The sequence below is a fragment of the Idiotropiscis lumnitzeri genome, chromosome 2, assembly GCF_059441095.1.
Source record: "Idiotropiscis lumnitzeri isolate Australia: NSW breed Sydney's pygmy pipehorse chromosome 2, RoL_Ilum_1.0, whole genome shotgun sequence".
Lineage (NCBI taxonomy): Eukaryota > Metazoa > Chordata > Actinopteri > Syngnathiformes > Syngnathidae > Idiotropiscis > Idiotropiscis lumnitzeri.
The window spans coordinates 3,567,528-3,587,638 of record NC_142392.1 but is presented as its reverse complement, the minus strand read 5'-3'; the positions used below and the strand labels follow the sequence as shown (position 1 = coordinate 3,587,638).

The 20,111-nt window shown below is 43.5% G+C and overlaps 2 protein-coding genes across 4 annotated transcripts; both read right to left on the bottom strand.

Annotated features, from left to right (window-relative positions):
• Positions 1-2,565: 2,565 nt before the first annotated feature.
• pkp2 (plakophilin 2) lies at positions 2,566-9,055 on the bottom strand. 3 transcript variants are annotated; one of them, XM_088287854.1, is made up of 13 exons: positions 8,728-9,055; positions 7,808-7,878; positions 7,128-7,645; positions 6,928-7,060; positions 6,379-6,586; positions 6,136-6,313; positions 5,652-5,769; positions 5,420-5,581; positions 5,109-5,285; positions 4,785-4,938; positions 4,523-4,715; positions 4,271-4,358; positions 2,566-2,713 (listed from the first exon to the last, which is right to left on the bottom strand). In XM_088287854.1, exons 1-13 carry the CDS (start codon positions 8,921-8,923, stop codon positions 2,642-2,644), a joined length of 2,268 nt encoding a protein of 755 aa, XP_088143980.1. In that variant the 5' UTR covers positions 8,924-9,055; the 3' UTR covers positions 2,566-2,641. The 3 variants fall into 3 exon arrangements, 2 of the variants coding, with proteins under 2 accessions (XP_088143980.1, XP_088143981.1); XM_088287855.1 differs by lacking the exon at positions 2,566-2,713 and adding an exon at positions 3,420-4,165; XR_015842010.1 differs by lacking the exons at positions 2,566-2,713; positions 4,271-4,358 and having other exon boundaries at positions 4,567-4,715; positions 5,109-5,316.
• A 1,877-nt stretch (positions 9,056-10,932) lies between these two features.
• Positions 10,933-18,914, bottom strand: nudt4b (nudix (nucleoside diphosphate linked moiety X)-type motif 4b). The gene is made up of 5 exons (XM_088288874.1): positions 18,490-18,914; positions 13,883-13,993; positions 13,279-13,323; positions 13,011-13,098; positions 10,933-12,472 (listed from the first exon to the last, which is right to left on the bottom strand). Exons 1-5 carry the CDS (start codon positions 18,583-18,585, stop codon positions 12,243-12,245), a joined length of 570 nt encoding a protein of 189 aa, XP_088145000.1. The 5' UTR covers positions 18,586-18,914; the 3' UTR covers positions 10,933-12,242.
• Positions 18,915-20,111: the final 1,197 nt, after the last annotated feature.

Sequence of the window (20,111 nt, the reverse complement as noted above, 5' to 3'; positions counted from 1 at the left end):
ACCACGCGGCCTCGTAAGTTCAAACTAATCAGCTTGGTGGAGACAATAAGCCTGTAAGACGTGGAGCTTAACTCAGTGGGGAGGTTGTGGGTGTCTGCAAAAAGACACACTTCAACGGGATTAGTTACTCAACAGCACTACACGGAATGTTTATGTTGAGTTAACGATTGGTTAAAAAAAAATAAAAAAAATAAATAAATGTAGGAATGAGAATAGCTTCAATTCCAAGACTGTCTACTTTTATTCATGAAAACAACAATTTTGTTTTGTTTATTAAGGAGGTGAGGGAAGTACAAACATTTACATGCATGTCCTCAACCAAGGACAGATTACTTTTTTTTTTTTTTAAGAGGAAAAACAAGCACAATTAATGTGACTTTTGGAGTGTATAGCAGCACAATGCAAGCTTGCTGCTCTTGCAATCACTGCACAAGCATGCTATGCTGCCATGGGCATGCAAAGTCAAAAGTATTCGTACGATTAGCATAGAATGCATAAATAAGCAGGTATGAGCTAATCAGTCAGCATAGGTCGGCTAAGGCCCACCAAAACAAAAACATACCTTCTCAAAGCGTCCCGTTACGTTCGCGCATGTTGCCCTCCGTGCAGTTTATTCTCCTATGGAGTCCAAAAAAAAAAACAACAAAAAAAAAAACGGTCGCCTGCTCAGGAAAGGCGGCAGGCTACTTTGCGGGGCTAGATAGACAGGAGGTGGGGATGCGGTGGGCGGGCTATCGTCTGCTGCGGGCCGATGCGCGTCACGCTGCCGCCGCATGTGCATGTAAACACGGCTCGCTCGCTCCACTCACCGGACATCCGACACGGAGCGTTCGGCAGCCGCAGCTCTCGCTCTCTCGCTCTCTCTCTCTGCTGGTGTGTGCACGTTGGGGCGGGCGCGGGGGGTTGCCTATCGAGGGGGGCTTGTAAATTACGTGGGAACAGAACTGGGGCACAGCAAGGCATGACGGACCTGTTAAAGCTACAGCGACCGCCGCACTGGCCGGGACCTTTTAAATTGAATGCTTTGACAACAGATGGCGCCGTTTTGCATCTTTCTGTTTTATAATCAATACAGAGCAGTGGTTCAATCCTGAATGTATTTGGAGAATGTGCCTGTCTACCTTCCTGGCTTTGTTATTTCATGAGCTAGCATATTACGACATCTCTTACTTTAATGCATCGCTAACCAGTTTAAAGTGTTGAAAATAGCTTGAAAGGCAATCGATTAAATCTTTCGGGCACCTGAAGTGACCATGTGGTGTCGTTTGCAGGCGCCATGTGGCATTATGTTGGTTTTTTTTAATAAGGGAAAATAAAAACAATTCAATGTTTGTTTGGTTAAAAACACATAGCTCATGCCTCTAAGACCTTTGAAAAATAGTTTTGAAATATGATCAACCAATGACAGTGTAGCAAATGTCCGTTAATTTTCCGTAAAAAATATTAAGTGTTTCTATTATTTTTTAATGAATATTATTGTTCGTTGTACATGAAATAATCACTGCATGAGTACAGGTCAGTCGTATTTCACGTTTGAATTCAAAACAATAGCTTTTAATCTTTAACGAAGGTTCGTTTTCAAAATTGATTTAAGAAAAATTTTACAATTGATTTTCAATTGTGGTACGTTTGAATTGAAGTCGTTTTTTTTTTTTTAATTTCCTACAATGTTCAAACTGCAACGCGGCTTATAATTATATCAAATACTTTCAGGGAACAAAACCGCTATCTCATTTTTGATTAATACTTAGGCTTACTACTCTACTGTATTTAATCTTGGTTGTTGTTGACAGTGGCACTTGGAGAGCGAAGAATTTATTTTGGGAGTTCATGGTGCAAAAAAAAAAAAAAAAAAAAAGTTTTTCTGTTCTCTCAGTGATCCTTTTAGAACCATGCAAAAAATCCTCAACATTGATTATGCGGCAAAAACCCCCAAAAAAGACTCCCCACACCGAGGAAATTTTTTGCCTTCCATTGCAGCTTTAAGTCGCACTTCCATCGCCGCAACGCTGCATAAATATTGAAGACTTGAGAGTCTTACCGTGCACGTCTCCAAACTAATTTGCCTCCCCGCATGTAATTGACAGCTCAGGGACCGCCAGCATTTTGAAACTTTCCGTGGACGTGAAGGATGTGTTTATAAGGATGACAAACTGAAAACAACGTATGTTTAATTCATGTGCACGGGACGAGAGGGAAAATATAAATCTTGCAATAAAGCAAAACGCGTTTTTCATTTATTATTTCTAATTTTCAGGACGAGGATGAACTCCCATCCTATATACACCATTGCTTTCATTTCACTCGCACCCTATTTTACTTGACTTGTTTTCCTCGAGGCTTCTCAAATGAACCCCCCTTAAAGACAATCTGATCACGAGGCCCTTTAAGTGCTCTCAAACTCAAGTTATTAAAAAGTTCAAGTCGCACTCACTTTGCGGTCTTTGGACTGGATGACCTCGCCAAACAGCCGAGCGTGTGACCAAAGAGTCGCAGTCCTCCCTCAGTGGTGGTGATGCATCAGGGGCAAATTGGGAGTTGCCCCAATAGATCCAGCAGATGGCGCTGTGGTGGAAATAAAAGCTTGTTATATTACAACAACAACAAAAACACACCCAGATAGTAAAACGTGAAGAAACACTTATCTTTTTAAGGACACCATCAGGACTCGGTTGTTTCCACATGATGTAGAAAGGTATACAGTGACAAAAAACTAAATAAAACCAGAAAATATGCACTTGTATTCAAAGATGATAAAAAAATGCATACATTACATCAGGAATGTACTTAATTTTTTAAGTTTTCTAACTTCTCATTGGAATCTTAGAAATAGCTAAATAGTTGACTACTTCTTAGAAAATGATTTACTTTTCGCCACAGTGGCGAACTAACCGGGCATCTAATGCTTGTAATGATTAGCCAGTTTAGCATTTGACTCTTTTTGAATTTTTTTTTACGTCTGTGTTTTTTCACATTTTCCATCTGAATTTGCCCAGACTTAGCCAGGCTAGCTTACTAAGCTAACGAAAACGTTAACCCCTAAAGCGGCCTCTATCTGGATCCGTCTTGACATTAAAAGGGTGTTTCTTCATTCCCCAAATTCTTGAGGGATCAAGTGGGTTCAAAAAACACGATTCCCAGGGAAATTCTCATTCCTTCGCCCATTTTCCCCACAGTTCTCTTTTTTTTTCTTTCCCCCGGTGTCTAGACTTCATTAGCAGAGGATGAGCCTCTCCCTCGCAGCAGCCGTGTAAGCCGTACTAAAAGACAAAGAGGCCTATTGTTCAAAAAAGATTTTGGACCGTGCACAGCGTTTCCATCGCCTTGCACTGGAAATCGCACACACGGCACTGAAAATAGCTCTGAAACGCACACACAAAAAGCGAATTAAGAGATGATTAAAAGTTGACTGGAGCGAGTTCCGCAAATAGAAAGGCTGAAAGTTTAATCAAGAGCGCTAAAGCACTTCAAGCATATGAGATTCGGGGGAATTTATGCATTGCGAGTTTAAGGCCGCTTGGGGACAAATTAAACTTCATTTAAAAAAAAAAAAAAATGGTGCTGTGCTGCTCTCTGGAGGATCCAAAACCAATAGCGTGGCCTTAAATTGAAAATAAAAAAACGATTATAGTCACCTTTAAAATGATTGCAAAAAATAAACACAAAGACAAGTAAGTCTTTATGAATGTTTTCTAATTATCGGGCTGACATTTTCCTTCCTGTTAGTCATCATTTATTGAGTAAGCACAATTGACATTAGCTGCCACACATTTGTGAGCTTTGGCATTTAAACGCCATTCGAAGGTTGATTGTTTTGATGCACATCTCAAAGCAGTAACAAAGAGACACCAGCTACTTTTAGTTGCAAATATAATCTTTCCATAATAGTGTGGTTACTTTTTGGAAAACAAGTGCCAGTCGTATTTTATGCAATATTAAATAATAAGAAAGGATATTTAAAAAAAAAAAAAAAAAAAAACTACAAATGTCCAAGTCAACTACGGACTAAATCGCAAATTCACTTCTATAAAGTTCAGTTGTAAACAAAGAATAAATGCCTAGAGGTTGCACAAAAATGACGTTTGGCGTCTTGGCTTTAGTTCAAGATGGAGTTGACAGCCTTTGTGGTCCTTGCATTGATAAAATCGGATTTCCTGAAGCCACACTATTGAATACAAAGAGATAAATTGGAAGTACGTGTAAGCGACTCAAGGAATTGTCATCTTGGGGGAAAAAAAAACGGAATGAGAAGGCCTTCATGATTGCGCACCTTCTTGTAGGTCCCATGGAGGTCGCTGTGCTGCCACATGGAGTGCAGGAGGAGACACGCTGCTACACCTCCTCTACTTGGGCCGTAACTATAAATAGAAGGATTTTTTTTTTTTATTCAATGAAGTGATGAAATGATGACAAAAAGACACATCAGCATAGAATGGATTTAATGCTAACTAGAATCTAAAAAAGTAATAAATATCCAATGCAAAAAAATAAATTAATTAAGACGCAGGAGCTACTGACTAACCCGTTGTCCTTCTTGCTGATGTTGAAAATCTTGGGGAGGGCGTCCTGGCTCAACATGTCTCGGACGTTGTGCACGCCGCTCTGGCTCAGGTTGATGAGGATGTAACACAGAGACGCCGTCACATCTGAGGGCAGGTCTCTCCCTGTGTCGTTATTGGGCAGGAGCTCCACTACCTCTGGCAACACCTGCTGAACTGCAGCGGGTAGACGTTTGTCTTTTTTTTTATTTATTATTATTATTTTTTTTTAGAGCGACAACTAACCAATATCAGGGTGCAGCTCGGTAAAACGAGACAGATTTTTTATGAGCAACACGGCCGTCCTCTTCACGTCACGCTCGCCCTCCTGCAATATTTTTCTCACGTGTTGGAGGCCGTTCTCCCTGTGGACGATGGTGTAGGCGATGGCTTCGGTCACCTGTAAGACAACAAATCGCTGAGGAAAACAACAGAGAACCTGTACTTTTCCCTTTCCTATACATGGTCGGCCCAAATTTTTCAATGCTACAAAATATCTAATTTCTCCACAAGAGGGAGCCAAAACCTTCTCTTTCCCTTGCAGCAAGATGGTGTCAGGTCAGTTCTTACCGCTCCGTTCCCGGCCGTGATGTTCTGCAGAGTTCCGATGGCCGCCTCCTGCGTGTAGTGACGCAGGCTGCGGGCGATGAGCGACAGGTACATGCGGATGGTGATGGAGCTCCACAGCCACTCCATGCCGCGGGGGTTGGCCTTCTCCTCCAGCAGCGTGCGATGACGCCGCTCTTGCTGTCCGCATACGGAATACATGACGGGTGACCTTTGGGATTTGGGATTTTTTTTTTCTATCCAAGTACATTCAGGTAGTGTGAGGATGTTCCTCCTTTGATGAGCTCTCCTCTAAAGCAAGAAAAGTGAGTTACCTCATGGGCCTTGGCGCTGCGCTGAGCGAAACATCCGACCGTCTTGGGCTTGGGCGCCACGTGTTCTTGCGATTGCCGGAGATTCACGCCATACTTGTCGGGCAGCTCCGACTCGATCTGATAGGACAGGTTGTGCAGGATGCACACGCAGTTCTCTGTGGACTTTTGAGGATGATAATAGTTTCATATGAGGCGTGAGTGACAGGAGAGGAAAGCGGTTTGTGCACGCAACCTTGTCGTCGGCTTTGTAGTCGGACACGGTCCGTCTGATATAGTAGACCAGAGAGTCGATGAGGTTCTCGCACTCCCTCATGGCTTTCCTTCCATCAGGACCGGAGGAGCTCAGGTTTCTAGACAGAATAACTTGAACAATTGAGTGATTTAAAAATAAATAAATAAATACAACAAAAGACAGAAAAAGCAGCAGATGGCGGTCTAACTAAGCCTCTTTGTAAAACAGTTCAAAGTCGGAGGAATACGGGCTTTCAAACTTGAAAAAGGAGAACTTGAATGTGATGAATAATTCAGTCTCTTTTGAAATAACTTGAGTTTCCGAATGATCTATTTATGCTCAACACATTCATGCCACCGTGTGTTTGTCTGTGTCATACTGCCCCCTGGTGGTCAAAAGAGCCACAAACTTCCTGCTCTCAACATTCCAAATGTCATGTATTGCATCGGGATGGAATCATCAATACTTCGCTCATGCGGCGTACCTGAGGCAGCCCGTAGCGTTGTGGAAAACCTCGTCGTCAGCCAGCAGCTCATCTTTGGGATTCTCCCCTTCGGAAATGCCCGAGCTCGGCACCAGGACGGCTTGCGTGAGAACCGATAGGGTTTCTCTTGAGAGGTTTTCCTTCAGGAGGTCATGAGACGACAGATTCCACAGGAGTCCTGAGAGGTCAAAGGTCATCAGATGAGCTGTGTACAAATGGTGCAATGCAAATAGAAAAACTGACCAGCAAGCTGTCTCCTGGTCTCTGTGTCGCGGCTGCTCTTCAGCACGCGCAAAATGGTGGTCAGGCCGGCGTGGTCCTTCACCTCCATCTTGTTATCGCTGCTCTGATACACGACATTGCGCAGGGCGGCGGCGGCCATGCGCTGCACCTCCTCCTCGTCATTGTGGAGGAGCTGCAGCAGCTTTTTGATGCCGCGTAAAAAATAAACCTGAAAGATGACTTTGAATGTAACGCACACACCCGCTGGCTACAATATTAGTACAATACAGTAATCCGCTGCATGTTCGTTGTTTTACTATTCTCGGGACAATATCTGAATTGTGATTTAAACTGGAAGTCATTAAATGTCATAAAACATCACTACGCTACCCTACCAATTAACTCGCTTAGCTTTTGCAATATGTAGGTTACATACAGCAAGTGTGTCGAGGCCATGGTCAAAATAAACCTGCGCCATTGATCTCAACTGAAGTGACGTCTGAGCTGTCAGCAATGTGGCCACTTGGCATTTGGGGCGGATTACTGTATTGGAACGTGAGAGGTGCAAACCATCTTCCTGGCGTCTGCGCTTTTGAAACACTGCGATTGGATGTGCGCGGCGGCGCTGATCAGCGTGTCCTCGTTCTGCTGAGTCAGCAGATTGACCGCCCTCTCCAGCGTCATCTCCGGGGGCTTCTCGGACCTTCGAGACAACAAATGAGAATCTGAGTCCATACAGAGAAATAAAACAATTAAATAAAGAAACTTACAGAGTTGAGATGTTGTTTGCTTGAATTTGATGACGCTCCGCCCCTGCTCGCATACCCAGGTCCACCTCCATGCTGTTGCCCGAGGGCGGGTACGTGTTCAGTCTGAGAAGCCTTTGACTTTTTGACATCCATGGTACCCCGTCTCGCATTTGGGAGCCGACGACCATCCCCTCGCTCTGCTGGAAAGCTAACTCGTTCCAGCTGGACTCGTAGCCACGCTGTCGAAATGACGCGTCCGACCAAAAGCGGATGCTCCCGTCGGCGGGCGTGGAGGCGTTGGTCGGCGCCCACCGCGGGGCCTCGGAGAGGACGTAGCGCTGATGCGGGCCCGGTGAGCGCTCGAGCAGGGAGCAGTTCCTGTGGGACAAACTGCGGACGGGCATGGTGGACGCGCTGCAATGGCGGCTCTTGAAATTGAAACGAGCCTTATCGGGCGTCCCTGGGGGGGAAACTTCGATTCTTCTGGACGGCTTCCGCACACGCTCGCTGCTTGGCAGAGAGCAACCATAGCCATTTACCTGTTGAATAAAACACAACTGTAACAATATTTACATTTTTTTAAACTTAATAGTTACTATTAAGAATGGACAGTGAACCTCCAAATATTTGCAATTTGCTGATTTTCTTGTTTGTTACTCATGGTTTAACAAATTTCAAAAAATATATAATCACAAACACACCACAGTGTGAGTCCTCAATCCGTCAGCGGCATCGAAACTCTTGGAGGCGCTTCTCTGTAAGTGGACACCGCCTGAAACAAGTCGAGGAGGTTCAGTGGAGAGTGTTTAGTTACACGCTACTGTAATCACATGTACGCATCACAACTTCTTTGGAAGCCGAACGCACAAGTAACTCAACTACCACACATGCACTTTGTTGCAAGACTGATGAGATCCAGCAGTAGCTCGCGTAGTACAACCACAATAATTAACATATTATTCAAATATTAGCTGGAACATTTTCAATCAAAACTGAACAGTCTAAATGGTGAACCGAATGATGTGACGAGTGAGTTTAAGTTTAAAACAGGATGACACAATGACTCTTAACCAATAACAGGTGACCCGAGTCCAAAGGCTGCTATTGCATAATCAATAAAAGTTAAACATTTGGTACACTTAAAGCCAGTTAGATGCCTCCATGTTCCTTTTTTTTTTGGGGCGGACGGATGAGCCTGCGGGAACCTGTTGGACCAGCAAAATACTATGCGACATGCATTCCACCGCAAAAAAACAAAAAAAACAAACAAATCAGCCTTGCATTTGTAGTCAATGAAAGCCGTAAAAGGAAAGGAAAGATTGCATCTCCAAAACACACCTCTTCTTAAAAGTAATATTTACTTTTAGCAGAAAGTTCTCCAGCCCTGAGGGTGTGGCTTTTAAAAGTAAATCTCTTTGCAGTGTTACGTGATTAAATGCATTGTGTTGTGTTGTGGTTAATTTTGATAGTATAAATCCTCATTTGGGATTAGTGGAGATGGAGTGCGAGTGAAACAAAAACCCAGGATCTTGTGTTATCATAATAATTACAACACAATGTACGAAAAAAATGTTTAACTTATCATCATACTACAAACACATAAAGAGGAAGCGGCGATTACCATTGGAAAGGTTTCTTCTCGATTTTCGTGCCAGGGTGAGTTGAACCTGCTGCTGGACCCTCAGGCTGCGGTCACCAGACGGAAGTGTAGCCGAGGACCGAACGCTCGACTCGGCTGGCAAGGCCAAGGTGCTGTCGGTGTCCAGCCGGTGGTGGGCGAGCGCCGGCAAGGCCGACTTGAAAAACAATTCCTCCATTTTCACCTTTTCACGGCCTCGACGACATTGTTAACGTGTTCCCAGCGACAACGCAAGACTTTTTTGTGTCTTTGTTTTGTCCGCTTGAAAATTCATCCGGTGGGTTGTGACGTCATACCAGGCGGAGTTAAATTTACCTGTGGTGTCAAGTGACGCCATTGTGGGTTACTTGGAGTTTTTTTTTTTTTTTTTTAACACGCCCCATCCCAACGGGAAACTGAGACTGCTAACTTTACTTATTATTTTTGTTTATTCTGATTATTTGAAAGAATTATACATGGAGCAATGACTGTAGTGACAATGATTCTAGTGTAGATGGATGGATCTACTTTTTGTCTCCGCCAGGTTTACGTCGCAGTCCTTATTGTAATATCGCGATATTACGTTTAATTATTTTTTTTATTTTCTAAACATTTATGTATTTTTAAATAAGTTTAAAATTTTATATTTGCATACAAATTTGACAATTTGTGTGACAAAAAATATTTTAATTTATCTTAGTTTATACTAATAAGATACGATACAAGAAATAAAAACAAATCTTTATATTGATAATGTTGATTATCAATTGATTTAACAATAGTTGAAGCTTGCTAAACATTTTTCTAATTAAAAAATATATAAATGTTGACCCTCTCTGAAGCTAAATACCCAAAATGTTATATTTGGTAATTAATGTTTTTGGCGCAGCTCATTAAAATAAAAATTACAACCACATATATTTTTTATACAAATATTTAGGCACTGCTCACAATGTTAGGTATTGGCTATGTCTATTTACACTCAAAAGAATGAAAACGTGGCTTTAAGCTTTCTGTTTGGGTATGCACTGGCCTTCATCTTTGTAAGGCTTTCATGCTGCATGTTGCTAGGATACTTTTTTTTACTACAGACTCTATTATCTGGTAGAGAGCGCTTGAATATTGCCCATCCAGTGTCATTGCCATTAAATTCAGTGACAGAGACACATTTGTCTGTCTATAAGAGGTGCCGGGGTGCGCAAATACCTAAAGGTAGCGTGACAGTTTCACCTACAATGAAGGGCAAATAAAAACAAAAAACACAAGCAGTTACAGTAAGAATTTACCCCCATTTAATGTTTTTTTAACCTGTCAGACACAATATTTCCAGTCAATTTCAACGTCACCGTGCATAAGAATCAATAATTTCCAGGTATGCTTTGATTTAACATTCAAAGTTGCCCCAATGTGACAGAAACGAGGCTTGCACCATCTTACATTCACTTGCATGGAATACGTTCAATTTTACGGTGACTGAAGTTGTGTTAGGGGATTTAATTTAAATGTATGACATGTTTATTTGATAGAGGGTCATTCATAAGACACAAGTTCAACAGTACAGTCGACACCACACTTGTCTCACATTTTTTTAACTCATCATTTTTTGTTCGTTGAAATGTTCAAATTTGGCACACGATTCACAGCCGTGAGAACAGTTTCACGCAAACGTTTTCGTGACGTTTGCTCACTGCGCAAAAAATTAAATGGATTTTTCCTCCAATTCAAGGCTATTGTTACAACATTAACGGCTTTCGTGAGTTTTAATGCGACACATCCAAACCATCCTCAGGACTGTACAAAGCACACAGGGGGGGGGGGGTTCGTTGGGGGGGGGTGTCTGGGGTTCTCCAGTTATTTGTACATCATTAAAAAGATACAAAACAGTAAGTACAGGTTCATTCATGTTAAAAACAATCCCGAAACGTTTCCCAAGGCATTGACTAATTCGAGCGTCGTCATTCAGCCGTCGGCAGAAGCAACTTTTACAGCTTCTGTCTTTTTATGTTTGACTTTTTTTTTTTTTTATGTATTTGGCAGAAAGTGTATCAAGAGCCTGAGAAGCCTCAAGCATCTCATCAAGGCCTCCCTGGGCAACACCGTATGATTAAAAACAAGAGCAGCTATCGTGAGTTTAAATGTTAAAACATAGGCCATCTCTAAAAGTGTGTGTGTGTGCGTGTGTGCGTGTGTGTGTGTGTGCGGGTGTGCGTGTGTGCGTGTGCGTGTGTGTGTAAACAGTCGAGCAGGAAATAGCCCGTGGCAAACACGCACATTTTATACTGCAGAGACCTTCAAAAGGTTTGAAAGGTGGGAACCAGGCGGCTTCTTTTTTTTTTTTTTCCTCGTGTGACATCATCAGCATTCATCATGGGTGGACGCTCGGGCAAAAGTTGAAACGACGAGCACGACAACAAGCGTTGTCAGCAGGCAGCATCCCCCGACTCATCCGACTGTTTACTTGGACTGAGGTAGCGATTCACAGACAGCCTCGGGTGACCTTTGAACTGGCCACCAACGGCCCCAGATAATTCTATAAAACACATCCAGCATGGGCCATACTTTCAATTTGTTCTGTTAAGTGGACAAACACGAGGGAGTATTAGGCCGAAGTGAAATGGCATGAGAAATAAAAAGTTGGGTTAGTGCAGCATTTCATTAAGTTTTTTTTAAGTGATACATTTCCAAATATTCTTTACTGTTGTGCTGCCTCGTTTATTTTCATTTTGTTATGAATTATTCTGAAGAAAAAAAAAATGCAACTTGAGTCATTTATGTTGGACCAAATTTAAAACACAAATTATGAACATTCAAGTTATTTGCGCCCCTAAACATTGCTGAGTTGTCTTTAAGTTGGGGAAAAATAATTTCCCATGAGCAAAATGTAAAATATTTTGTTGAATTGCCCAACTTAAAATTTCAACCAACATTTTTTTAAACTATTTTTACAGTATGCCAATTTTATGATCTGCATTTTTCTCATAAAAAAATGACACATTTATTCTCAAATTTTGACTTTTTTTTCAATTATATATTCCAACATGGCCCTAATACTATGAAGTGTAACATCCCGTATTTAATGCCAACTCGCGTTAACTTAAATAGTTGCTTCTGAAACAACAAAAAAACAAACACAAAGGCAATCGTGCGCCTTCTCTATGGATGATGTCACCATCCTTGTCCGAAAACATTCTCCGCATGGTCATGCTTTGCGTTTGTTGACAACGGAGCACATGAGTTGTGCCAAAAGAGAACTGAAACATTCATACAAAGAACTGTAAGGCATGCCAACAAGGTCCGCGGCGTCGTCCTCCTGCTCGTCACGCTGAGGAAAAAAAAACGTGCGAGTTGGCCGCATGAGCGTTGCCATCTCAGCGCTCAGTCACGTGAGTCCTTCTCAAGTTCTGGCAATGGCTTTGGTCCGTCCAGCAGTTTAAGACTATTTACACACTTGTTGAAGAGTCCCGGTTCCATGCGAGGCTGTACAAAAAAAAAATAAAATAATGTAGCGGGGTGGGGTCCTATCTGCGGGAGGAGGCCAGCATGCTGCCCGTGGAGGGCGTGGTGGCCGTGGCGCTGTAATGCGGGTAGTTGTCGTTGGCCGGCGGGCCCGTCAGGATGGAGTTGCCGTTGGTGGGCGAGCAGCTGAGCTGGAGCTGCTGCAGTCGCCGCAGGTACTCGGCGTGCACGGGCTTGTGGCTCTGCAGCACTTTGATGGCCTCGTCCACCGTGAACCACTCGCGTTTGCGGCCTGCAGGGGGCGACAGAGTACAAATGTTGAGAAGGTGTCAGCCCAGGTGCCAGCGAGCCACATCGCTGCAGTTGAGATGAGTGGTGCAGATATTTGTTGACTCTACGCTCTGCATGGGCTAGACACACATGCTATATATTGCAAGAGGTAAACAAAACTCCTTGCTGGGTTAACATACATAAACGCGGTAAACTGAAAGGGGCCGAGCTCAGCAGCCAATGTTGAAAAACCCGTGAGCGATCAATGCACCTCCTAAAAATGTTTCAATAATAAAAGTAGTGCTTTGCCACCATCTTGTGGCATAAAAGTCGATTACTCGCGAATTTGAACTTTTTAGCCACACTAATAGAAGGGAACATGACTTCTTTGACACCAATTATTGCTCTGAGAGCATTTTAAAAGAGAACAAAAAACATGTGAATAAGTGAATTTTGCAGCTAAATGATGAAAAAAATGTTCCATTAAAAAAAATAAAATAAAATTCAAACTTCAAAGTGAGAATGTAACATAGAGGGTAAAAAATAAATTAAAAATGCACCTATATTGACCGAGTCCTCCCAGGCCTCCAACGTCTCGGTGACGGTTAGCACGTACACATACGTCCGGTGCTTCCGATCTTGGTTTTGCTTTTGGGAATGAGAGGGACAGCAAAAAGAGTTGCAGTTAAGCTGAAAAAAAATAATACATTCTTGGAACAGCTTTAGTTTGAGCGTATTGGTGTAAAAACAAAAATAATCCTGACAATATTAGCTGTTGTTGAGATGCTAAAAGGTTGCTACTCGTTCAAATGTAGTATTAATTCTTACCTCAAACACGCCAAGCAGACGACCGAGTTTGCCCTTGACACCGGCCTGAGGAAAAATAAATAAAAAGGTTTTTAAGGTTTGTCCTGAGTCAATTCATGTTTCTCCAATGAATGAAAATGGTATGACTGTTTCTCAAAAACTGATTTAAAAAAAATAAATAAGCAAAACGCCTTCAAAATCCCCCTCGTAATGTCAAACATGATCTTATGCACTCGTGCACTTCGGAGAAATCTAGACGTGCAGTTCCCCGTGCCCGGCACGTTGCCGAGCAGGCCCGCTATCGCTCGGGAATCCTGCGAGGATCCAAGTTTAGACCGCCGTCATGCCTGAGAAGACAAGGGTCTCGGCGAGTGACATCTCGGCCGCAAATACCCTGAACCTCGGATGCGTATCCTGACCTCAGCATGCTCAAAGGACAGACACTCACGCATGCACACTCATATGATCATATAAATGCAATCCACAACCCCATCTATCAACCTCGCTCCCTTCCTCTATTATGGCGCACCTGGAGAATATGATGTGGTGGCGCCCTGGTGGCTGCGAAGCCTCCCTGTTGCAGGTGGACTGTTGTTCACTAATTGAAAAATAAAACGCCCCTCACCTCCTCAAAGACTTCCCGCACCGCCGCTCCACAAGGCTCCTCCTCGGGCTCCATCCCTCCTCCGGGGACGATCCACTGATCCGGGTGCCGACTGCTGCTGACCAACAGCACCTGCGCAAAACACGAACAACAAACAAGACGCGATATCGTTTAACAATAGCGCATTTCTTCAACAGTTTATTTACATGTGTCGTGACCGCCATGTAAACAAATCACTCAAAGCCGATCATCAGCAACGAGTGGGGGTGGGGGGGTCGCGGGGAGGGGCTAGAATTACACTACAGCTGCAGTGTGGGCCGACAGACAGGGATCAGTTTCTGGGAGCCTCGGTGACATCGGCGGCACAACACAGCTGCTGAAAACATTAGCACACTTTGACGCAGGTACTATTTAAAAAAAAAAAAAAAAAAAAAAAAAAGCCTAGACCATGTGTGTGCTCACCAGCATTTAATCCAACTTGATAGCGACTTCTACTGCACCGATATATTGACCGGTGAGTGTATACACTACAACAGATGGGGCATGAGGAGCCAAAAATAGCTCAAGGACGCACACTTGCAGGCTTATTACAAACTGCTGACTTAAGATTTTGCTGCAATGTTGTGACAAATCCACTGTAAAACAGCACCCCAAAATATTCAAACAAAAAGCAGTTTGCGCAACAGATGTGATCACACGTAATCGGAGGTGTTGGCACCCTTAATGGGGTTTTGGGTGGCGAGCGAGAGGCCTCGGGAGGGTCAGGGCGACTGCGGGGCGTTTCTTTTCAGCCACGTGCGGCCATCGTGCGACGGTCCTCAAATTGGAGTTTCCTTGCGGTAGGTTTGGGATGCACCAAATTGTTTTGAATATGGATGAGCGAATAGCACCAATGCCGGCCTTACTTTTGGGTATTGAGTACTTGAGGAGAGTCTTGATATCAGCCATTGATACATAAAGCAAAAAAAAAATAATAATTCAATTCAAATCAAATGAGTCCGCCTCGCCAGTAGATGGCCCTATACCGCGGCAGTTTGGCATCAATGAATCCTTTGTGTCAGAAAAAGAACTACATTTCTGTTCTTGAGAATACCTTTTTTTAACCTGGAAAACAAAAATTCTCATAATTTGAATTATTTATCATTGCATTTGAGCGTCTTCGCAACAGTGTCAAAGTGTAGTCAAAATTTTAAATGCAAACATACAAAAAAGAACTCAACTACTTGGACTGCTATTCGTTTACATGCCACTAGAGGGAGCCAGCGCACCACACTTTGACATGTATTTTTTTTGCATTGTAGTTATATTTAATAAAGATTAGGATTATTGGAAGGGGGGGCTCCTTGGAAAGATTTCTCTCCTTGGAATCAAAACGTTTGTGAACCGCTGTCTTAGCATGCGTAGCCAGCTGTTGCATATGCCAGAACGGCAGCACGTCCAGGTGTTTACAATGCACGACAGGTGCAGTGTACAGTATTGGAAAAGTGTACAACGGAACAACGTGACCCACACGGTGCGAATAAAAGGCCGCATTTGCCCTGTGGTCACCTGTTCAAAAGGCCTTGCCCCTTGAATGAATTTTTTTTTCTTTGTGCTTTTGGATGTGTTCCCACACTCGAGCCCTCGCATTTCAGTGGAGGCACCGAAAAAAAAAAAAAGTGGGATGTGTGTACAAAACAAAAGCCGGCGTGGCTGGGACAAAACACAAAACGTCTGCTTTGGTTGCCAGGCGCGCAACACGGGGACAACACGGGGCTCCGTTTAGTTTGGCTGGAGGAATGTAGCGGGCCTAATCTACATACTACAAAGTGCGTTTAATTAAGACTTGTCATGTGGAGCAGCTTGCTGATACGTAACATTGCCGAGATGTCCGTTGGAAGATAATTTAATGCAGCGACACCTAAAATAACTTTTATGATCATAGAAAATAGGAGTCAACAACAGTATGGTCGAATCATTTCAACGCCACTACATCGCGATGTCAATTTGAATCCGCCTAATTGTTCAGCCCGAGTCGAAAGCGCGTCTCGACTCCTGCCTGGCACCGTCTACTGTATCGTGCTGTGAAAACACTCGCGACAAAAACAAAATAACTCACACCGTCATGATAGATAGGTCAGAGGACAAGTGACAGCTGGACAGAAACCCAGGTTAAATTTGGAAAGAGGGTCAGCAAGGAGGGCGGAAGAAAAAGAAAAAAAAAAAAAAACCCCAGAAGCTCGGAAAGCGTTTCCCGAGTGTTGAGCAATTGACACCAGTTCCCAGAGTGGCGCTTGCTTGGAGGAGGCGGCACTGGCTCAATTCTACAGCCACTTACAGTAAATCTCCTCAATGGAGAGCTGACAAATGTCGCTCTCAATTTAGCAAGAGACACTTCTCGGTATAAACTACATACACGTCGTTTGCACTCGTGGAGGCAACAATGTGAATGTTAACATTTCCTCAATGAAGTACTTTGTGGAATTCAACACACAATTCCGGAATTTTTATGAACCTCTTCGTACAAAGCCGACACTACTTTCGGTACTTTAAAAAGTTATATGTATTCTATTTTTTTGTATTTTTGCTAGGGATGGATGGGGCCGATACTAGCCATCGATACTTAAGACCAAAAAAAGTCAAATGCATCCTAATGATTTTATTAATAATAATAATATTCCCTTTATTAGTCCCACAATGGGGAAATTCGAGATTCGAACCCAGGCCTCCTGGGGAGACTGGGTCCTGAACGCGGCGCCTTAGACCACTCGGCCATCCTGGTTTATAGAACTTGTTGACATAAGAATATTCAGTAACGTCAACAATCGCAACATTAAATGACGATAGAGGACTCCAAATCGCTCCGAGTCACACAGCGACAGCGAAACTTCTGAGCAAGATATTCTGGACGCCATAAACACCTCATCCCACCCAATGAGGAACATCTGGAGCTGTCAAAAAAGAATAAAAAGGGCACTACTTAAGGTCACACTGCAGATGGAATGGCTATAAAATCCCTCACGCTTTCACCTGGTATACACAACTAAAAAGCCAATTCTAATGGTTGATGAATCACGAAAGGCGCGTTTGAGCCCCATCGTGCCAATGTGGCTCTTCTTTCACAACAATCGCCTCTCGTGTGTCCAGGCGTGGGCATTGACGGGCCAAAGTCCAACATCTAAGGCAGCTTTGGGCAGGAAAAGAAGCTCTTTGTTAAGAACTTAGATCACACTAGGCGCTGGCGTCAAAGCAAAGTCACCTCTACGATTCCATGAGCGCCAACTCAATGCCAGGCTCGTAAAATTCAGGCGATCACATGCCCAAATATGAGCAGCCGTCGTATCCTCAGATTGGACCTTCCTTAAAATATTTATGTCCATGACATAACAATCCTCTTTGAATTGACAAGGTTTTTTTTTAAAACAATATCCTTTGAAATATTCTGGATGTAAATGGGCAAAGCAATAATTCTAGATTGTGTGACTTGACTTTCTGTCCCGGCGCTGCATAGGAAGTTTAAGAGCTTCTTTTGCCAGCTTGCAAATGTGATGAACCATCAACCACCTTGTTGCTAATGTCTGCAAATCAGAACCCAGACCTGTGTCATAGTTAGTCATATGGAAGAACATATACAGGTTAGGCAAGCAGTGAGTGTGTAACTGTCTTAAGGCACATTATATTGATTGTTTGCTGCTCCATATTATAATGGTTAGTCATTAAATGGACGGGTTGCCCACATGCCTCTTATTGTGAAATCTCACTGAGAGACAAATGGAAAAAATGCTTCATTGAAGGGCATTATAGCATATTATGTGTTGGCGTACCATTTCAGGGGGTAACTATAGGTCAGAGATGAGAATATCAACGTAAGGGGAGAGTTTTGACGTGACAACAACTGATGCCTGACAGCTCATGTTCGTTATTTACATGTTACGGCCCCTTTAAATCCTCAAACGCACCAACGCTATGCGCCAAACTGGCGCGTCGGGATGCAGTAAAAGGCATAACCGACCATCGGGTACTACACTCTCGGGTAGTATTACAATCAAGGCCGGGTGACACCTAAAATAAAATTTCAAATAAACCCCTGATATTATACAATAAATACACACGAGTGCGTGAGAAAACCGGTGAACGTGCAATAAAGCGCCTCGCCCCCTCTGCCTCCGCTACAACAAGCGCGCGACAAGTCTAGCAGAAGTACAAGCGCCACTCTTCAAAATAAAAGTGTACCGTCACAGCGAGGTAGTACTCCGATATGATACAAGCCAGGAGGAAGTGAATTATTTTGAAAGTGCAAACAAGTAGTAAAGTGCTGTCAATTCGAGACCCCAATGACGACGCTCGTTTTTTTTCCTTGACTCCTCAAACTAGCCCAAACTGGATGGTCCAAGGCGCATCAGTGGAAAACGAAGACAAAAAACACATGGAAATGAATTAAATTCCATTCCACATTTACATACGCCGTGACGCACTCAGTGACAATCACACTTTAACGTAAGAAACAAATGACGTTATATCAAGTCACGATCCCCAGTTTGTGTGTGATGAACGGCACGTCTACGGAGCGAGAAGGCCCCAAAAGTAGAGCCGTGCGTGGCTCGTGTCGTCGCGCACAGTCGAGCCGCTTCCCCCCGGCCGCCGCTTACCTCGTCTTCGCGCTCGTTCTTGAAGCACAGGCACGCCGCTCGCTTCTTGAAACCGTCGCCGTCGTACGTCCTGGTCTGGTTGGGTTTCAGTTTCATCCTGAATGAAGTCTTCACCCGAGGTAGAACCGGCGACAATTAGTAAATAAAGACCGACAAAAAAGAGGTTAGCAACACAGCCGCCGCATCACTACTGTCTAAATGCGTACAGTCATGAGAGGTGGAGGGGACTAGTTGGGCACCTCCAAGGCGCTTTTTTTTAAGTGTTCCTCGGTTGATTATATGCCAGAAAGGTAGGTCGGACCTCCAGCTGCTGGTTTAAGTTGTCTGGTAAGCAGTGAATGGAGACCCCCGCCCCCGGCTGGGATTTTATGAAGACGGCCCTCCTCTGCCTCCATTTGCGCATGGCCGCTGACTCAATACAGAGCGGAGTGGAGTTTGACATCTACAGGCCACGCCCCGTTGAAGATACGGCGATCCCATTGGATGAACTGTTGGGGTTGGGCGGTGATCTACGTCAAATAAGCGCAATGTGATTGGATGCTTTATTTACGCCGCGATCCACTGGTAAAATGCCCTAAAAGATAGTAATTGAGGGCAACCATAGCAATCCCGGATCAAATCATGACAACATAACACACACACAGAAGCAATAAATAAATTACAACGTGGCTGCACATAAAACTCATTCTGTATTAGAATACATTGAAAAAAATACAGTAATCAAGTGTTGGTGCATTCTGATTGGATGCCGGATATGCTCTATGATCTTTGAGCAATTCCATGACATCAATGCAGCTTTGATCTGTTCGGAAAACTCCAGTATTTCATAAATGAAATCAGTTCAACAGAAAGAAAAAAATCAGGAAGGATACATGGAAATAAGTAAATAAGTACCATCAGACATAGTTCATTAATAGTTTCTCCCTCCCTAAAAAAAAACAGCAAATATTTTCATGCTTAAATATGTGAACATTTTGCATACAAGCCACACTGAGTCCTCTTGACTCATGAAATCAATGATGTAATTACTTGAGTTCATTAGTCCCCCTAACAAAACAAAAAAATAAAGGCTAACAATCGCTTGGTGCTATTTACTCTCCATTAAACTGATGCTGATGAGATCAACGGCTCTTCTGAGTGAGTGACGCCGACAAACAGGCACCACTCCTAAAAACTACTCCCTCTGACTAATTGCGTTCAAGTGAAGTAAAACACACATGTCACGGCACTCCCATGTTGCGCTGAGTGTCAGGCCGATGCGATGCGATAGCCGATGATTGAACAATGCAGCCGCCGCACTCATTAACTTCACTCGCATGATAATCGTGAAACCCAGACCTCCTGTGAGCGACGCGTCGAAATGTGTCAAGGTGCGTGTCGACCCGAAACCTCCGTTAACCTTTCACCTGTTGGCTCAGGAGGATCCACATCATAAAAGTTGAGATAACAGAAGAAAAAAAAAAGGCAGACGGCGGTCCCTGTGGGGAGACAAACGATTGACCAAAAGTGTGCCGCAATGCGAGAAAGATTAAGGCGTCCAAGTTGCAGGCAATGTAGGCCACACACAGAAAGGCCTCTGTTATTGAGAAAAAAAAACACACACACACTTGTCAAGATTGTAT